The sequence below is a fragment of the Vulpes lagopus genome, chromosome 4, assembly GCF_018345385.1.
Source record: "Vulpes lagopus strain Blue_001 chromosome 4, ASM1834538v1, whole genome shotgun sequence".
Classification (NCBI taxonomy): domain Eukaryota; kingdom Metazoa; phylum Chordata; class Mammalia; order Carnivora; family Canidae; genus Vulpes; species Vulpes lagopus.
The window spans coordinates 32,276,348-32,293,233 of NC_054827.1; the positions used below are offsets into that span (position 1 = coordinate 32,276,348).

General features: G+C 38.3%; 1 protein-coding gene across 2 annotated transcripts in view; it reads left to right on the plus strand.

Annotated features, from left to right (window-relative positions):
• Window positions 1-14,152, plus strand: part of BAG4 (BAG cochaperone 4) — a 36,043-nt gene extending 21,891 nt beyond the window's left edge. The window contains exons 3-5 of one of the 2 annotated variants that reach the window (XM_041752650.1): window positions 4,200-4,454; window positions 4,999-5,253; window positions 6,388-14,152. In XM_041752650.1, the coding sequence (XP_041608584.1) occupies window positions 4,200-4,454; window positions 4,999-5,253; window positions 6,388-6,873 (996 nt within the window). In that variant the 3' untranslated portion in view covers window positions 6,874-14,152. The remainder of the gene's footprint in view (window positions 1-4,199; window positions 4,455-4,998; window positions 5,254-6,387) is intronic. The other variant, XM_041752651.1, reaches the window with a different exon arrangement.
• Window positions 14,153-16,886: the final 2,734 nt, after the last annotated feature.

The window sequence follows — 16,886 nt, forward strand, 5'->3', positions numbered from 1 at the left end:
TTTTAGATATTAACTTCTTATCAAATATCTGATTTGAAAATATTTTCTTCTATTTAGTACATTGCCTTTTCATTCTGTTGGTGGTTTCCTTTGCTGTGCAGAAGCTTTTTAGTTTGATGTAGTTCCTACTTGTTATTTTTACTTTTGTTACTTTTTCTTTTGGTGTCAAAAAATTGTACTCTTAGGACAAATATTTAATTTTAAATATTTCAAGCATACTGAAAAAGAACAGAAAATGTGTACATCTTTTCGTCCAGCAGTTTGCCGCATTTGGAAAAAGAATTTCAGATTTTTTTAAAGATTTTTTACTTATTTATTCATGAGAGACAGAGAGAGAGAGGAAGAGAGAGAGAGAGGCAGAGACACAGGCAGAGGGAGGAGCAGGCTCCATGCAGGGTGCCTAACGTGAGACTTGATCCCAGGTCTCCAGAATCACGCTCTGGACTGAAGGCGGCGCTAAACCGCTGAGCCATCCGGGCTGCCTTTGTTTCAGATTTTTTTTGTTTGTTTGTTTCAGATTTTTAAAAAGAAGTAAAACAGAGTTGAAGTCACATAAAACACTTCTATTTCCTGAGGTTATATTTATTATCTCATACGTGTTTTTATGCTGTATTACTAATATGTGCGTTTACATAGTATTATTTACCATGTTTTTAAACTTGATGTGAGTAGTTCCATACTAGCATTCTCCTGCAGCTTGCTTTTTTACTTGACATTGTTTTCACTTTTTTGTTGTACACATTTGAGGCAAGAACTTCTCTAGGGTTTGGTATTTTGGGGTTTTGGTGTGTATGCTTATTAAGTATAGCCAAATTACTTGTCACACTGGTTGTATCATCATGGAAATGAGGAAATGTTTATAGTTTAGTCACCCATCATCTGGCCACCTTAGTGAAGCAGTAATTGTCACATTTTTATATTTCCTTCCACTTTTTTTCCTGTCTATATACCATATTTCTATATGCAAATAATTTTTATTTTTAAATTTTTTAAAAGCTTTTATTTTTAAGTAATCTCTCCACCCAATGTGGGGCTCAAACTCAAAATCCCAAGATCAAGAATTGCACACTCTTTCAACTGAGCCAGCTAGGTGCCACTGAAAATAAACTTTTTAAAAAAAGATTTTATTTTTTTATTCATGACAGACACAGAGAGAGAGAGGCAGAGACATAGGCAGAGGGAGAAGCAGGCTTGCCGCTGAGCAGGAGCCCAATGTGGGACTCCATCCTAGGTCTCTGGGATCATGACCTGAGCCAAAGGCAGACGCTTAACTGCTGAGCCACCAAGGTGCCCTTTGAAAATAATTTTTAAAAACATGATGTAGTATATACAATTTTTTAAAAGTAATCTCTACACTCAATGTGGGGCTCGAACTTATAACCCCAAGATCAAGAGTCATACACTCCACCTACTGAGCCAGCCAGATGCTTCTGTAGTATATACAGTTTGTTTGTTTATTTATTTAAGATTTTATTTATTTATTCATGATGGAGGCACAGGCAGAGGGAGAGGGAGGAGCAGGCTCCATGCAGGGAGTCTGACATGGGACTCAATTCTGGGACTCCAGGATCACGCCCTGGGCCAAAGGCAGGAGCTTAAACCACTGAGCCACCCAGGCTGCCCAGTATATACAGTTTTAAAGCAGCTGCATTTAAGCAGCTTTCAAAGAATTTGAATTTTAGACCCAGGTCAGAATTCTCTGTAAACTGATGTTCTCTGCAGAATTAAATTTTCAGATCACCATAAAGCATACTAATGTAATTCTCCTGATAGTTTTCAAATGTCAAATACTATGTTCAATTCTGTTCTAATTTTCTGTTGGTGTGGGGGCTGAAATAATAAAAATAAGTTTCTTTATGAGGCTGAATAATTAGTTCATTACCAAAAAATCATTTCCTTTTTTTCTCATTAATTTGGTGATACATGCCTTTAAGATTGATTTTTTTTTTTAAGATTTTATTTATTTATTCATGAGAGACACAGAGAGCCACCCAGGCCCTCTTGAATAGCTTGTAGTTTTTTTTTTTTAATTTTTTAAAAAAGATTTTATTTATTCATGAGAGACACAGAGGCAGAGACATAGGCAGAGGGAGAAGCAGGCTTCTCTCAGGGAGCCTGATGTGGGACTTGATCCCGGAACTCTGGAATCAAAACCAGAGCTGAAGGCAGATGCTCAACCACTGATACTCAGGTGTCCCTTAAGATTGATTTTGAGCTAGAAGAGCCTATTAAAGGTTTTTTTTTTTTTTTTTTAAGATTTAATTTATTTATTCATGAGAGAGGGAGAGAGAGAGAGAGGGGCAGAGACACAGGCAGAGGGAGGAGAAACAGGCTCCATGCCGGGAGCCCAACACAGGACTCAATCCCAGGTCTCCGGGATCATGCCCTGAGTCAAAGGCAGATGCTCAACTGCTGAGCCACCCAGGCGTCCCCCTATTAAAGTTTAGAGCAAGATTCATATACTTAAAAAAACATAAAAGCAATTGATTTTTCTTAATGATTATATGTACATGAACTTTAGGATAAGGTTGATAGGATATTGTGGGATACAAAATAAAAAAAAAACATTGTATTTGTGTCATCTGCATTCCTATGACTGAACTTGAGAAGCAGGCATTGTTATTGCTTAATGTGATATGCATGTAATTTAGCCATATTTCATAAAATTTACCCTGAAATGTACACAATTAATCTGTTTTTAGTTTATTCACAAGGTTGTGCATCTGTCCTCATTGTCTATTCCAGACATTTCCATCATCCCAAACATTTTCATCATCCCAGTTAAAAACAATGTACCTGTCACCCCTTCTTCTCTCCCCTTAGCCCCTGGCAAACTTTAATATATTTGTTATTTCTATGGATTTGCCTATTCTAGACATGTCATATTAACAGAATCATATATTTGATATCTTGTGACTGGCTTCTTTCTTTTAGCATAATGTTGATCCATGTTGTGGCAATGTACTGCTACTTCGTTTCTTTCTGTGGCCAAATACTGTCCATTCTATGGATATAACACATTTTATCCATTCATCGGTTGATAGAAATACGAGGTTTTTTTCTCTTTTGGCTGTTATGAATAATGCTGTTATAAACATTTGTGTGCTTATTTTTATGTGGACATATGTTTTTTCAGTTCTCTTGATTATATATGTAGGAGTGGAGATGCTGGTCATATGGTAGCTCTGCTGTGTTTAACAGTTTGAAGAACTGGCAAGATTCTAAGAAAACTGAAGTCCTTTGATAGCATTCTGAATTGAGAAACCATGATACAAAAAGACATTGGTTAGAACCTGTAACACTTTTTCATTCAATTTGAAGAGGAATTGGGTTGTAAAATATAGCCTATTAAGAACTGTGGTCAGGGCAGCCCGGGGGGCTCAGTGGTTTAGCGCCGCCTTCAGCCCAGGGCATGATTCTGGAGACTGGGGATCGAGTACCACATCAGGTTCCCTGCATGGAGCCTGCTTCTCCCTCAGCCTGTGCCTTTGCCCCCCCCCCCCCCCCATAAATAAATAAATAAATACATACATACATACTTTAAAAAAAAAGAACGTAGGCTTTGGGGTCAGATCTGGTTTCACTTCTTGATCTTGCCATAATAATGACAACAGTGATATTATAAATAATCATCGTTTATTGAGCATACTAGGGCCAGACACTATGCTATGGATTTATATATATATATCATCTCATTTAATTTTCATGGTAGTCCTACAAGGTAAGTTTATGATTTCCAATTTTATTGGAGAAACTAAAGCTCAGAGAGGTCAAACACAAAGACAGAGCTAGGTCTGTCTCTTTAGTCTTCTCTTCTCTCAGTTGTATCATATTTATTCTTTGTCTAGCCCTTCCCACCAGTTTCCTAGAACCCCTCCCAGGGAGTGGGCACAAGTTCTCTGCTGTTAGGTATACTTATGGAAGTGTTTGAGAAGCACTGCTCTGAGGTCATCACTTCATCATGCATTACAGCATACTCTCATTGTTACAACACAGACTCTACAATGATAATCTGCATTTAATATGTGGTCATAATATGTGAGAGAAAGAATGCTTCAGATTGCTTAGGGAGTTCATATTTTCATTAGTTACTGATCTTTTTCCTTACCAAAGTTTTCAAAGTTTAGTACTAAGCCAGGGCATTTCAGTTCTTCTATTCAGTCATCTTTTTTTTTTCTCTCAACTTTGCTTTTTTACAGAGTTTGAATTCTTATACAAATGGAGCATATGGCCCACCATACCCCACTGGCCCTGGGGCAAATACTGCCTCATACTCTGGGGCTTATTACACACCTGGATATACTCAGAGCAATTACTCCCCAGAGGTTCCAAGCACTTACCGTTCACCTGGCAACAGCCCAGCCCCAGTCTCTCGTTGGCTGTATCCTCAGCAGGATTGTCAGACTGAAGCAGCCCCTCTTAGGGGGCAGGTTTCAGGATATCCTGCTTCACAGGTGAGCGGTTTTCTGGTGGGTTTTTGTATTTTAATATTCTATGAGTGAGGGGTGCCTGGGTGGCTCAGTCGGTTAAGCATCTGGCTCTTGATATCAGCTCAGGTCTTGATTTCAGGGTCATGAGCTCAAGCCTTTCATTGAACTTAAAAAAAAATTCTGCAAGTGATACCATGTTTATTTTTCTGTCCACTTCAAAGGGAGTTCTAATCATCTATATTTGTGTTTCCTTATAGCATATGGATCCACTCATTTATAATATCATGGGACAGACATGCTATGCTTTTGCCATTGAATTTTAAGCTTTTTCCCTCTGAGTTTGTCACTGAATCTGCCTCTCATATCTTTGGAACCAAGCTTTTTATAAGGCTTGGAGAAATAACTATGGCTAATTAGAGATGCTATGGCTTAGCCCAGTAGCCCCTAATGTATACTCTGTTAAGCAGAAAGGAAGCATCTCAGTCTGTTTATATTAGAGTATTTTTGTTACTTTAGGGTTTTTTTTTTTTTTAGCAGTGACCAGCATATTTCCTTCCTCTCAATCTAGAACCCTGGAATGGCCCTGCCCCATTATCCTTATGGGGATGGTAATCGTAGTGTTCCACAACCAGGACCAACTGTACGACCACAAGAGGACTCATGGGCTTCTCCTGGTGCTTATGGAATGGGAACCCGTTACCCCTGGCCTTCAGCTGCACCCTCAGCACCACCTGGGAATCTCTACATGAATGACAGTGCTTCATCATGGGCCAGCAGCAGCTCCTCTCAGTCACCTCCTTCACCAACACCCCAGCAGCCCAAGGTAGGATGCCTTCTAAACATTCTTCTTATGATGTTTGGGTAATTGAGAGAGCACAACATGGAAATTTTCTGCATTAGTGTGTGTTAAATGGGGACTAATTGCAAAAAGTTGGTGATTACTGCCTATAGCTTTACCTAACCAGGTTTCTTTTTTCTTTGAATAAACTTTATTTTTTAGAGCAGTTTTAGATTCACATCTTTTTTTTTTTATTTTTATTTTTTTATTTATTTATGATAGTCACAGAGAGAGAGAGGCAGAGACACAGGCGGAGGAAGAAGCAGGCTCCATGCACCGGGAGCCCGATGTGGGATTCGATCCCGGGTCTCCAGGATCGCGCCCTGGGCCAAAGGCAGGCGCCAAACCGCTGCGCCACCCAGGGATCCCGAGATTCACATCTTTTTTGGAAAAGACAGAGAAATGTTCATTTACTGTTTGTTGTACTACTATCTGAATGTTAAACAAAATCAAAGATTATATTTTATTACCTCCATCTGTAGACCAAAGATGATACCAGTGTGAAATTGTATAAACCCTAGATTTTTTTTTAAATTTTATTTATTTATTCATGAGAGACACAGAGACAGAGAGAGGCAGAACACAGGCAGAGGGAGAAGCAGGCTCCACACAGGAAGCCTGACATGGGACTTGACCCCGGGTCTCCAGGATCACGCCCTGAGCTGAAGGCAGCACTAAACTGCTGAGCCACCAGGGCTGCCCTAAACCCTAGATTTGAACATCATTTGCCTGTGAGTGGGTTCCTTTTTCATCTTAAAAAGGTTTTAACTCCTTAGGGGAAAAACTAATTCCTGTTTATTTATTAAGTCACTGTGGAATGTGAGGTGGGAAAGATAGATTATGAGGTGTTCATGATGATGAGCACTTCAGGGTAGATTCCAACCATTATACTCAGGCATTCTCTGCCTTTTACTTGACAGACCACTTCTTTTGTCTTTTTTAGGGCTGTGTTTTTCTCAAATGATTTTCTCAAATGATTAAGGACGGAAGTCCAGTTTTGTTAGTGGGGAACTTTTCATGTACGTTCGTGGTCAGGTGAAAGATGTAGGCTAACAGATCTGGTATTGATGGATTCCCATTAAAACAGCTCTTTTCCTCTATTTGCTCTCCCACCCCCAGGACTCCTCATACCCCTATAGCCAGTCCGACCAAGGAATGAACCGGCACAACTTCCCTTGCAGTGTCCATCAGTACGAGTCCTCGGGAACAGTGAACAGTGATCATTCAGATCTTTTGGATTCCCAAGTCCAATATAGTGCAGAGCCTCAGCTGTATGGTAATGCTACCAACGAACACCCCAGCAGTCAAGATCAGAATGATAATCTTCCTGAAGAATGTTTATCTTCAGATGAAGGTACTCCCCCAAGTATTAAAAAAATCATACATGTGCTGGAGAAGGTCCAGTATCTCGAGCAAGAAGTAGAAGAGTTCGTAGGGAAAAAGACAGACAAAGCGTACTGGCTTCTGGAAGAAATGCTAACCAAGGAGCTTTTGGAACTGGATTCAGTTGAAACTGGAGGCCAGGACTCTGTCCGGCAGGCCAGGAAAGAGGCTGTTTGTAAAATCCAGGCCATACTGGAAAAGTTGGAAAAAAAAGGATTATGAAGGATTTAGAACAAAGGGGAAGCCTGTTACTAACTTGACCAAAGAACTCTTGATTTTGGTTAATTAGCCCTCTTTTTGAAATGCTTGTTGGTGACGAGAAGCAATACATTCCAACTTTCCTTTGATTAAAACTTGAAAAACTGGTAAAGGACTTGAAAGAACATTTTAGTTATGAGTTGTTTTCAGTTTTCAGACCAATGAATGTAATAGGAAACTGTGGAGTTACCGTTATTGCCAAGTAAACTCACTCCTTAAGAAATTTGTGGATATCTACAAGCTGCTTCTTATCAGCAGGAGGGAAACACGCTTTATGTAACAGGCTTATCAAAAATCGACCAGATGAGACTGGATATAATCTGAGGCAAACAGGCTCTGTTTTTTTAACCATCTGGATTGTCACATTTTTGTACATTGTGACTGCTTTCAACATACACTTCATGTGTAAATTACAGCTTGGACTTTAGCCCTCTTGGACCTCTGTTTTGTTTTGTTATTTGCAGTTCATAAATATAGTATTATTCTCTACTTCTTGGTACGTTTTGTAGTAATATGTTTAATATAATTATTCATGAGACTATATTGACAGCCAGATAGTATGGCAGTTCTGAATGAATTTATATCTTTTCACCACTTGAACATATTGCAATGTGTACTGAGTTCTTGAGGTAGATTGGCCCCTTTTTTGTATAGATCATTAGGGTAGAGTTTTACCACTTCTAGTTTTCATGTTAATACTGGAAGGCGAATTGGGAGATGGCAAAGGCACAGGAATAAATGTTTGTGGCCATTTTCTTTTTTGCTTTTTTATTGTATTTGGATAAAGATCCACCTTAAAATTGCCCTTCCCTACCCCTTAATTATCTTTTCACTACTGTTGCTTCCATGTAGAGCATTATGATAGATACAGATAAAAAAATTAAATGCCACAGTTAGTAGAAATAACTGCAAAAGTAATACATGTGACCACTTGGAAATGTACTTCTCTATCTAAAATAATTAGTTTCATCATGGGGATCCCTATGAGCAGATTTCAGCTCAGTTTATAATAAAAAACAATGAGGGTAAACAGAATTAATGCTCAGGGAATGAATCAGCCATAGTAAGAGTGGACAATTTTCTTCTTTTAAAGGTAGATTTGATATTTACCTTTATTTCCCTATGACAAATTGTTTTATTAAAAAAAATGTTGGTTACCATTAATAATGGTCATTTCAGAGCCAGATTTAAGAAAGGGATATTGAAATGGTCTTAGTTGGGCTTGCTTGGGTAGGTCTATGCTATGGTGTAGAAGAGACTTAGGTAAATGGTAAATTACTTACTTTTTCTACTGGAAGTGAGTTCTGGTATACAGTATCTGTTATTGGAAAAACAGCTGTTTCTTAATAAGATATCTAAATGATAACTTTTTTCTAGACTATGAGGCTGTCAGCCATCTCCTCTCCTTTTTTTTTTTTTTTTTTTTTTTTTTAAAGTGGGCTCCATGCCCAATGTGGAAGCCCTGTGTGGGGCTTTAACTCGCAACCCTGAGATCAGGAGTTGGCCATCCAACTGACTGAGCCAGGCACCTCCATCCCCCCTCCTTTTAAACAAAACCAAACACATGATGAGAAGAAATGGAGTAAAAATACTGGCTGGATCTTATGGATGGGATGAGTGATTTTATAAGATAATATGGTGACAATTTTATTCTAGGATTTTCTTTTTTGGCCTAATACAGGAATGTTAAAAAAAAAAAAAAAAAAGGCTTCCTATGAAAATTAGAAAATTGTACTTGAAACTAAAAATTTAGAAAGGGGAAAAAAATAAAATAAAATAAAAATAAAAATTTAGAAAGGGGAGAACCTTAAAGCTGACTTAGTGAGACAGTGACTAATTCAGGAGAGAACACTGTTATTTAACTGAAGACCCAAGATACCAATTTCCACAAAGTCTCGATGTTTATACACACACACACACACACACACACACACACATTATGCACATATATATGTGTGTATGTTTTTTAGCAGTTTTTTTTTAATTTTGAGATAATTTTAAACCTAAGGAGTTGTAAAATTAGTAGTTTCTGTATACTCTTCACTGAACTTCTCCTTATGTTAAATAATATCTTACATAACCATAGAACAATTGTCAAATTAAGAAATTAGTCTTGATACAATACTGTTAACTAGAGATTTAAAAAAGTAGAGATTTTCTTGTTTTTTTTCACTGATGTCCTTCTGTTGTTCAAGATCCCATGCAGAATCCTACCTTGCATTTAGTTGTCATGTCTCTGTAGTGTCCTCCCAATCTGTGACAGTGTATGATAACACCTGATGTCACAATGTGTTTCTGGTGTTGTTAACCTTAATCTCTAAGGTGGCATTTGCTAGGATTCTCTACTGTAAAATTACATTTTTCTTTGTAATGACTAAATATTTGCTGGAGATACTTTGAGATTATGCAAATATCCTATTTCTGCTTAAACTATTGCCCACTCATTTTCACATCCATTGCCAGATCTTGCTTGTGTCAGTTACTATTACTGTGGTGTTCTAATGGTGATTCTCTGTTTTTCTCAATCTTCTACATTTATTAATTGGAATTCTTCTGTAAGGAAAGGTTATCACATTTGGATAAGTCAGGATTAAGTACAAACTTAGAATTTAAAGATGTAAACCATTTAAAATGATAACAAAAACCAATATCAAAGAAAGGAAAGCTAAATTGGTAATCTGTTTCAGAAAATATAATGAACTTAAGAAGGAAAATGGTATTTATGATCTGTGGGTTTGGTTCAATATTTGATCTAGTATTGACTTCAGACTGAATTTAGGGATCCCTGGGTGGCGCAGCGGTTTGGCACCTGCCTTTGGCCCAGGGCGCCATCCTGGAGACCCAAGATCGAATCCCACGTCGGGCTGCCGGTGCATGGAGCCTGCTTCTCCCTCTGCCTGTGTCACTTCCGTCTCTCTCTCTCTCTCTCTCTGACTATCATAAATAATAAATAAAAAATTAAAAAAAAAACTTTGTGAATTTAAAATATTCTCAGAGTTTCACATATGGACTTTCTAAAAGTATCTTAATTTATATTACTTTGGGGATAGTTTTTGTCAAAATCTTGAATAAAGTTACCCAGACCTGGCATGTTAAACACAGCTATGTCTTCTTTATAATATGCCACTATTGTTTCATATATAAATGCCATATATATTTAGTATTTAGACAAATATGCCCTAATGAAGTTTCTGGATGATGGGTTATGCTAGTGTCTGCATTGTTGGAGATCTTCTAAATGCCTGCCTTTTTTTTTTTTTTTTTTTAAGATTTATTTCTCTATTCATGAGAGAGACACACACACACACCTTGGGATCACGCCCTGAGCCAAAGGCAGATGCTCAACTGCTGAGCCACCCAGGTGTCCCTAAATGCATTCAAAATAGGATTTTGAAAACAGTTCTTTAGTGTTTTGTTTTTTAAGATTTTACCTATTTGTTAGGGAGAGAGAGAGAACACAAGCACGGGGAGGAACAGAGGGAGAAGGAGAATCGGACTCTCTGTTGAGCAGGAAACCTGACTCAGGGCTCCATCCCAGGACTCTGGGGTCATGACCTGAGCTGAAGGCAGGTACTTAACTGACTGAGCCACCCAGGCGCCCCAGTTCTTTACTGGTTAATGTAATATTATTAAAGGTAGGCAGATTTAAAATAAAGTTGAAGACTATAGATTACATTGGCATTTACAAAAAAGATTTTTGGGAAATGGATAATTGATGACTGGAATTACAATTCTATGTAAGTTATAAAGAGTCAGTTCTGTGACAAGGACCCTGCTCCTGCTCCCAGTCCCTTGTTCTCTTCTACAAAAGCAAGTACTTGGGGATCCCTGGGTGGCTCAGCAATTTGGTGCCTGCCTTTGGCCCAGGGCGTGATCCTGGAGTCCCGGGATCGATTCCCACGTCAGGCTCCCTGCATGGGGCCTGCTTCTCCCTCTGCCTGTGTCTCTGCCTCTCTGTGTGTCTCTCATGAATGAATAAATAAAATCTTTAAAAAAAAAAAAACAAAAGCAAGTACTTTCAACTGAGTCTTTAACAAATTATCTCCATATTTTTGTTGTTCTATTGTTTTTTTTTAGTTACTATTATCTTTTACTTCTAATCTTTATTATTTCCTTCCTTCTGCTACTTTTGAGTTTTGTTATTGTTTTTCTGGCTTCTTTGGGTGTTATCTCCATATTTTAATTTTTTATTTATTTTTTTAAAGGTTTTATTTTTTTAAGTAATCTCTACACCCAGCGTGGGGCTTGAATTTATAATAACCTAAGATCAAGAGTTGCACAGTCCACGGACTAAGCTAGCCAGGCACCTCTCCATATTCTTTAGTGAACAAAATTGTGCTTCTTTTGATTTACCAGAAGCCTCTACGCTATAGAGGCTGAAGGTTTAGGTTTATCTCTCTGCTCTTACCATACACACATCTCAGTCCTCATCCTCCGAAACTCAAAAGCTACTCCCCCAATCTAGTTATATGATGATTTTGTTGTACATTATGACCATGTAAATGCTAACCAGAGCTGTCATGTGATTACTCTACCTTTCCTGTACAACTCCTTTTTTTTCCCTGCAGTTAATCATTTGCCCACATACTTATAGCTAATTTTGATGTCAAACCCTCCATCATTTGTGTAAATCTTCTTTTAAGATGTTCAGATTGGGCAGCCCTGGTGGCCCAGTGGTTTAGCACTGCCTGCAGCCCGGGGTGCAATCCTGGAGACCCAGGATCGAGTCCCATGTTGGGCTCCCTGCATGGAGCCTGCTTCTACCTCTGCCTGTGTCTCTGCCTCTCTCTCTCTCTGGGTCTTTCATGAGTAAATAAATAAAATCTTAAAAAAAAAATATGTTCAGATATGTATTTTATCAATTTCAAACTCCTGAAGTAGTCTACCCTGGAGCCTTCTGACTAGAGAACTGGTAGGTTCTGAGTGCATATTATCATTCTGGGATCTTCTACTTACCTTGGGGATTCTCTTTGCTTCTCCTGCTGGTTTTCTGTTTTCTGTAGTTTGTCTTTTTCTTAATTTATCCTGTCAGTTAGGTAGAGCATATTCTCTGGTAGCTTCCTGCAAAAGGGTGCCTGAGAAATAGTTTTTTTACATCTTGCATATTTGAAAATGTATTTTTATGATCCTTTGTATAAAACCCTTCTCTCTGGAAGCTTGTATGATATTTTTGTCTCGTGTTCTGAAATTTTCTAACAGTACAGCTTTGGTGTGGGTTTTGTGCATTTTACTGGGCACATTTTATTCTGGAAACTCATACCCTAAGTCCTAAGACATTGTCTTGATTTTGTGTGTTTATTTTCCCCCTCCATCACCCTCATCTCTGTTAACTCTTTCTAGAATTTCTGTTATAGACCTCTTAGACTGGCTTGGGTTTTTTTTTAAGAGAGGGACAGAGTCGGGGAGTGGGGGACAGGAGAATCTTAAGCAGACTCTATGTCCAACACAGAACCTGATGCGGGCCTTGATCTCAATCCTGAGATCATGACCTGAGCGAAAATCAAGAGTTAGATGTTTAACCCAATGAGCCACCCAGGCACCCTTAGACTGGTTCTTTGATTCACTTTTTTTTTTACTTTTTGCCTTTCTCCTGTACTTTGTGGGAGCTTTACTTGCCTTTATCTTCTAAATCACTGAATTTTTACATTTCTGTATATTTTTAAATTTTAAGAATTTTTTTGTTCTCTATATTCCTTTATGGAATTCTGATTTTGTTTGCAGTTGTAGTATGTTCTGAGAATGATCAGTGATAATTTCTCAAGGTTTCCTTTTTACTAAATAATGGATTTCCTCCAAAATTGCTTTTTCCTTTCTTTTTTGATCTCTATCTTAATCATGTTAGAGATATTTTCTCAGATGTCTGTTAGTTCTTGACTGTGTTATACTGGAGACCTAAAATTATTTCTAGAAAATGCTTCCTATTTTGCTTTTATTTTTTTCAAAATCTCTGTTGGGAATAGCTCTTTTACATCTGAAATTAGGAAGGGAGGATTGTCTGAATAATTTTTTTTTCTTAAGATTATTTATTCATGAGAGACACACAAAGAGGCAGAGACAGAGACAGAGGGCGAAGCAGGCTCCCTACTGGGAGCCTGATGCAGGACTTGATCCCAGGACCCTGGGATCACGACCTGAGCAAAGGCAGACACTCGACCCGCTGAGCCACTCAGGCATCTCTGTCTGAATAATTTACATTGCTGTGTGTAAATGGGAGATTTGATATTCAATGTGGCTTTCTCATCAGGAGTAGTGGGCACATTTGTTGTAATTAAATGTGAGGGAGAGGAGGTACCAGCTCAGAGAGTGAGGATTTAGGGGTTTCTGAGATCAGCACAATTTTCTGCCAGCCAACTCTTAAATGTCTTTATATTTTGTGATATATACTTTGTCTTCATAGGCTAATGTTAAGAATAGTATTGTCTAATAAATTATAGGACTCCTAGTTACATTTGGATTTCAGATAAATAACAATCACTTTTAAAAACAAATACATTCCAAATAGTATATGGGACATCTAATAACTAAAAATGCCTGTTTTCCTGAAATTTAGATTTACTGGGGGTACTGTATTTTTTAAAGTTCTTATTTTGGGATACTTGTAGATTCACCTGCTGTTTAATTTTTTTTTTTAAGATTTTATTTATTTATTCATGAGAGAGAGAGAGAGAGGCAGAGACACAGGCAGAGGGAGAAGCAGGCTCCATGCAGGGAGCCTGATGTGGAACTCCATCCCGGGACTCCAGGATCACGCCCTGGGCCAAAGGCAGGCGCTAAACCGCTGAGCCACCCAGGGATTCCCTCAAATGCTGTTTTAAATAATGCACAGCTTTCATGTACCTTTTACCCAGTTTCCTGCAAAGGTAATGTTTTGCAAAACTTACTGCAGTGTCACAACTAGCATTTTGACACTGATATAGTCAATATACGGAACGATTCCACCACCACATTTATTCTTTCTATTGACACCCACTTATCCTTTCCCACCATACTAAACCCATGGCAATCGTTTCCCGTTTCAAGAATGTTATATAAGTAGAATTATACAGTTTTGTAACCATTAGAGATTGGCTTTCTTTCACTCGGTGTAATTCCTTTGAGATTCATGTGAATTGTTTCCTGTATCAGTAGTTCTTTTTTATTGCTAAGTCTATGATGTGGATACCACAGTTCAACCACTTACCTGTCGAAGACATACAAGTTTCCAATTTGGGGCTATTATGAATAAAGCTGTTATGTAGATTCATGTACAGGTTTTTGTGTGGACATGGTTTTAATTTCTTTGGAAAAATGCCCAGGAATGCAGCTCTGGGTCATAGTGTAGTTGCATGCTTAATTTTGTAGGAAATTACCAAACTTTTCTAGAGTGGTTGCACCATTTTACATTCCTTCCAGCATGGATGATTTTCTTCACATCCTTGCCAGTATTTGATGATGTCACTATTTTTTATTTTAAGTGTTCTGATAGATATGTATCGATACCTCATTGTGCATTTTTTATGCACATGCATAATTTTATGCGTAATAAATATATGCATAATATTATGCAAATGCATAATTTGCATTTCCTTAGTAGTTAATGATGTTGAACATCTCTGCATGTGCTTATTTGCCACCTGTATATCCTCCCGTGAAATGTCTGTGTGTGTTTTTTGCTCATTTTAGGGGACTTATTTTAATAAGCTTATTTTAGAATAGTTTAGATTTATAGAAAACTTACAATGCTACAGAGTTCCTTTATACTCCACACTCTAGTAACACTTTATTTTTTATTTTTTTTAAAGGTTCCCTGGCCCTTTAAATTTTTATTTATTTATGATAGTCACACAGAGAGAGAGAGAGAGACAGAGACACAGGCAGAGGGAGAAGCAGGCTCCATGCACCGGGAGCCCCACGTGGGATTCGATCCCAGGTCTCCAGGATCGCGCCCTGGGCCAAAGGCAGGTGCTAAACCGCTGCGCCACCCAGGGATCCCTCTATTAACACTTTAAATTACGATTGTACATTTGACACAATTAATGGACCAATAATGATTGATTCTCATTAAAATGAATACTTTCTTCAGATTTCCTTAGTTTTTACCTAACATCCTTTTCCTCTTCCAGGATCCCATTCAGAATACCACATCACATTCAGCCATCATATCTTCTTAGGAGCCTCCTGGCTGTGACAGTTTCTCAGACTTCCCTTGTTTCCGATGACCATGACCTTCTTGAGGAGTACTGGCCAGATATTTTGTAGTCTGCCTGGGATTTGTCTGATGTTTTTCCAGAGGTGTCTTTCTCATCATATATCAAATAACTTATACTATTGATGTTAACTTTAATCACCTGGCTAAGGCAGAGTTTGTCAGGTTTCCCTACCATAAGATTACTTTTTCCCCCCTTTTCCAGACTGTACTCTGTGGAAGTCATTATATGCAGTGTCACGCTTAGGAATAGGGAGTTTTCCTCCACCTCCTTGAAGGTGTTTGTCTATATAAATTCCTTGGAATTTCTGCAAGGAATATTTGTTTGTTCTCCCATTTATTTGTTTAATCAATTTATATCAGTATGGGTTCATAGATATTTATTTTATACTTTGGGTTATGATCTAAGATTACCTTATTTTGTTACTCAGATTTTCTGCTTTGGCCATTGGGAGCTCTCTAAGTTGTGTCCTTTAAGCTTACCCGCATCATTGTGTGTGGCATTTTTAACCCCCTTCCCTTTACTTTCTGGCATTAGAAGAATCTCCAGGCTTATCTTGGATATTTCCTGTTCTAGTTTTAGAATCAGTTACTTCTCCAAGAAGCCCTGATTCCTGCTACTGAAAAATGGTATTTGAAACCAAACTTGGGCTCCACTGTCTTCACTGCTGAATTTTGAGAGTTCTTTTTCTAGATACAAGTCCCTTGTCAGATGTGTGGTTTACATTTATTTTATCCCAGTCTGCAGGTTGTCTCTTCATCCTTTTAAAAGCGTCTTCCCAGAGCAAGTTTTTAATTTTGAAGAAATCCTATTTATCATTTTTTTTCCTTTTAAGGATTGGACTTTTGGTGTCAAGTCTCTAAGAACTTCTGCTTTAACCCCAATTCCTGAAGAATTTCTCCTATTTTCTAAAGTGTTATATTTAACATTTGTGGTTTGCTACATTTATATTGGCTCTGAAGGGCAGGAAAAAATTCTTCCTCTACTCTCAAGGTCTTCCAGCTGAACTCAGAATTATATTTACATGGGACAGATTAATATGAGAGAAAAAAACATGTTTTATTATGTGCACATGGAGGCCCAATAATGAAATAGAGACCTCAAGAAGTGACCAAGGCAGGCAGTATTTATACTTTTTAGACAGACAATTTTGTGAAGAATTGACAGGAGAAAGAAAACAACTTTGGGAGGTTCAATTAGTGAGGAATTCTAAGCAGAATTTGGGCTGTGGTAGTCAATTAGTAAAGAGTAACAAGGGTTTTTTACATAGTCTTCTTGGCTGTAAATTTCCCATCTTCAGATGATAAGAATGTCTCTTTTACCCCCTGGTACAGGGAGGCTACCTTTCACATGGGAGTCTTATTTCCTGCTTTCAGGGGACAGAGGAGGGTCTAAGTCTCCTTGCATAGCCTGTCTCTTAAGTAATTTTTATTTTAAAGATTTTATTTATTTGAGAGAGAGAGTGGGCAGAAGCAGGCAGAGGGGGTGAGGGAGAGGGAGAAACAGATTCACTGCTGAGCAGGAGCCTGAATTGGGGCTCAGTCCCAGGACTCTGGGATCATTACTGAGCCAAAGGCAGATGCTTAACCAACTGAGCCACCCAGGCGCTCATTAATTTTTAAAAAAATATTCTATTTATTTGAGACAGAGACCTAGCCAGAGAGAACACGAGCCAGGAGAGAGGGAGAAGGATCCCCTGAGCAGGGAGCTGGATGTGGGGCTCCATCCCAGGACTCTGGGATCATGACCTGAACCAAAGGCAGATGCTCAACCGAGCCACCTCATTAAGTA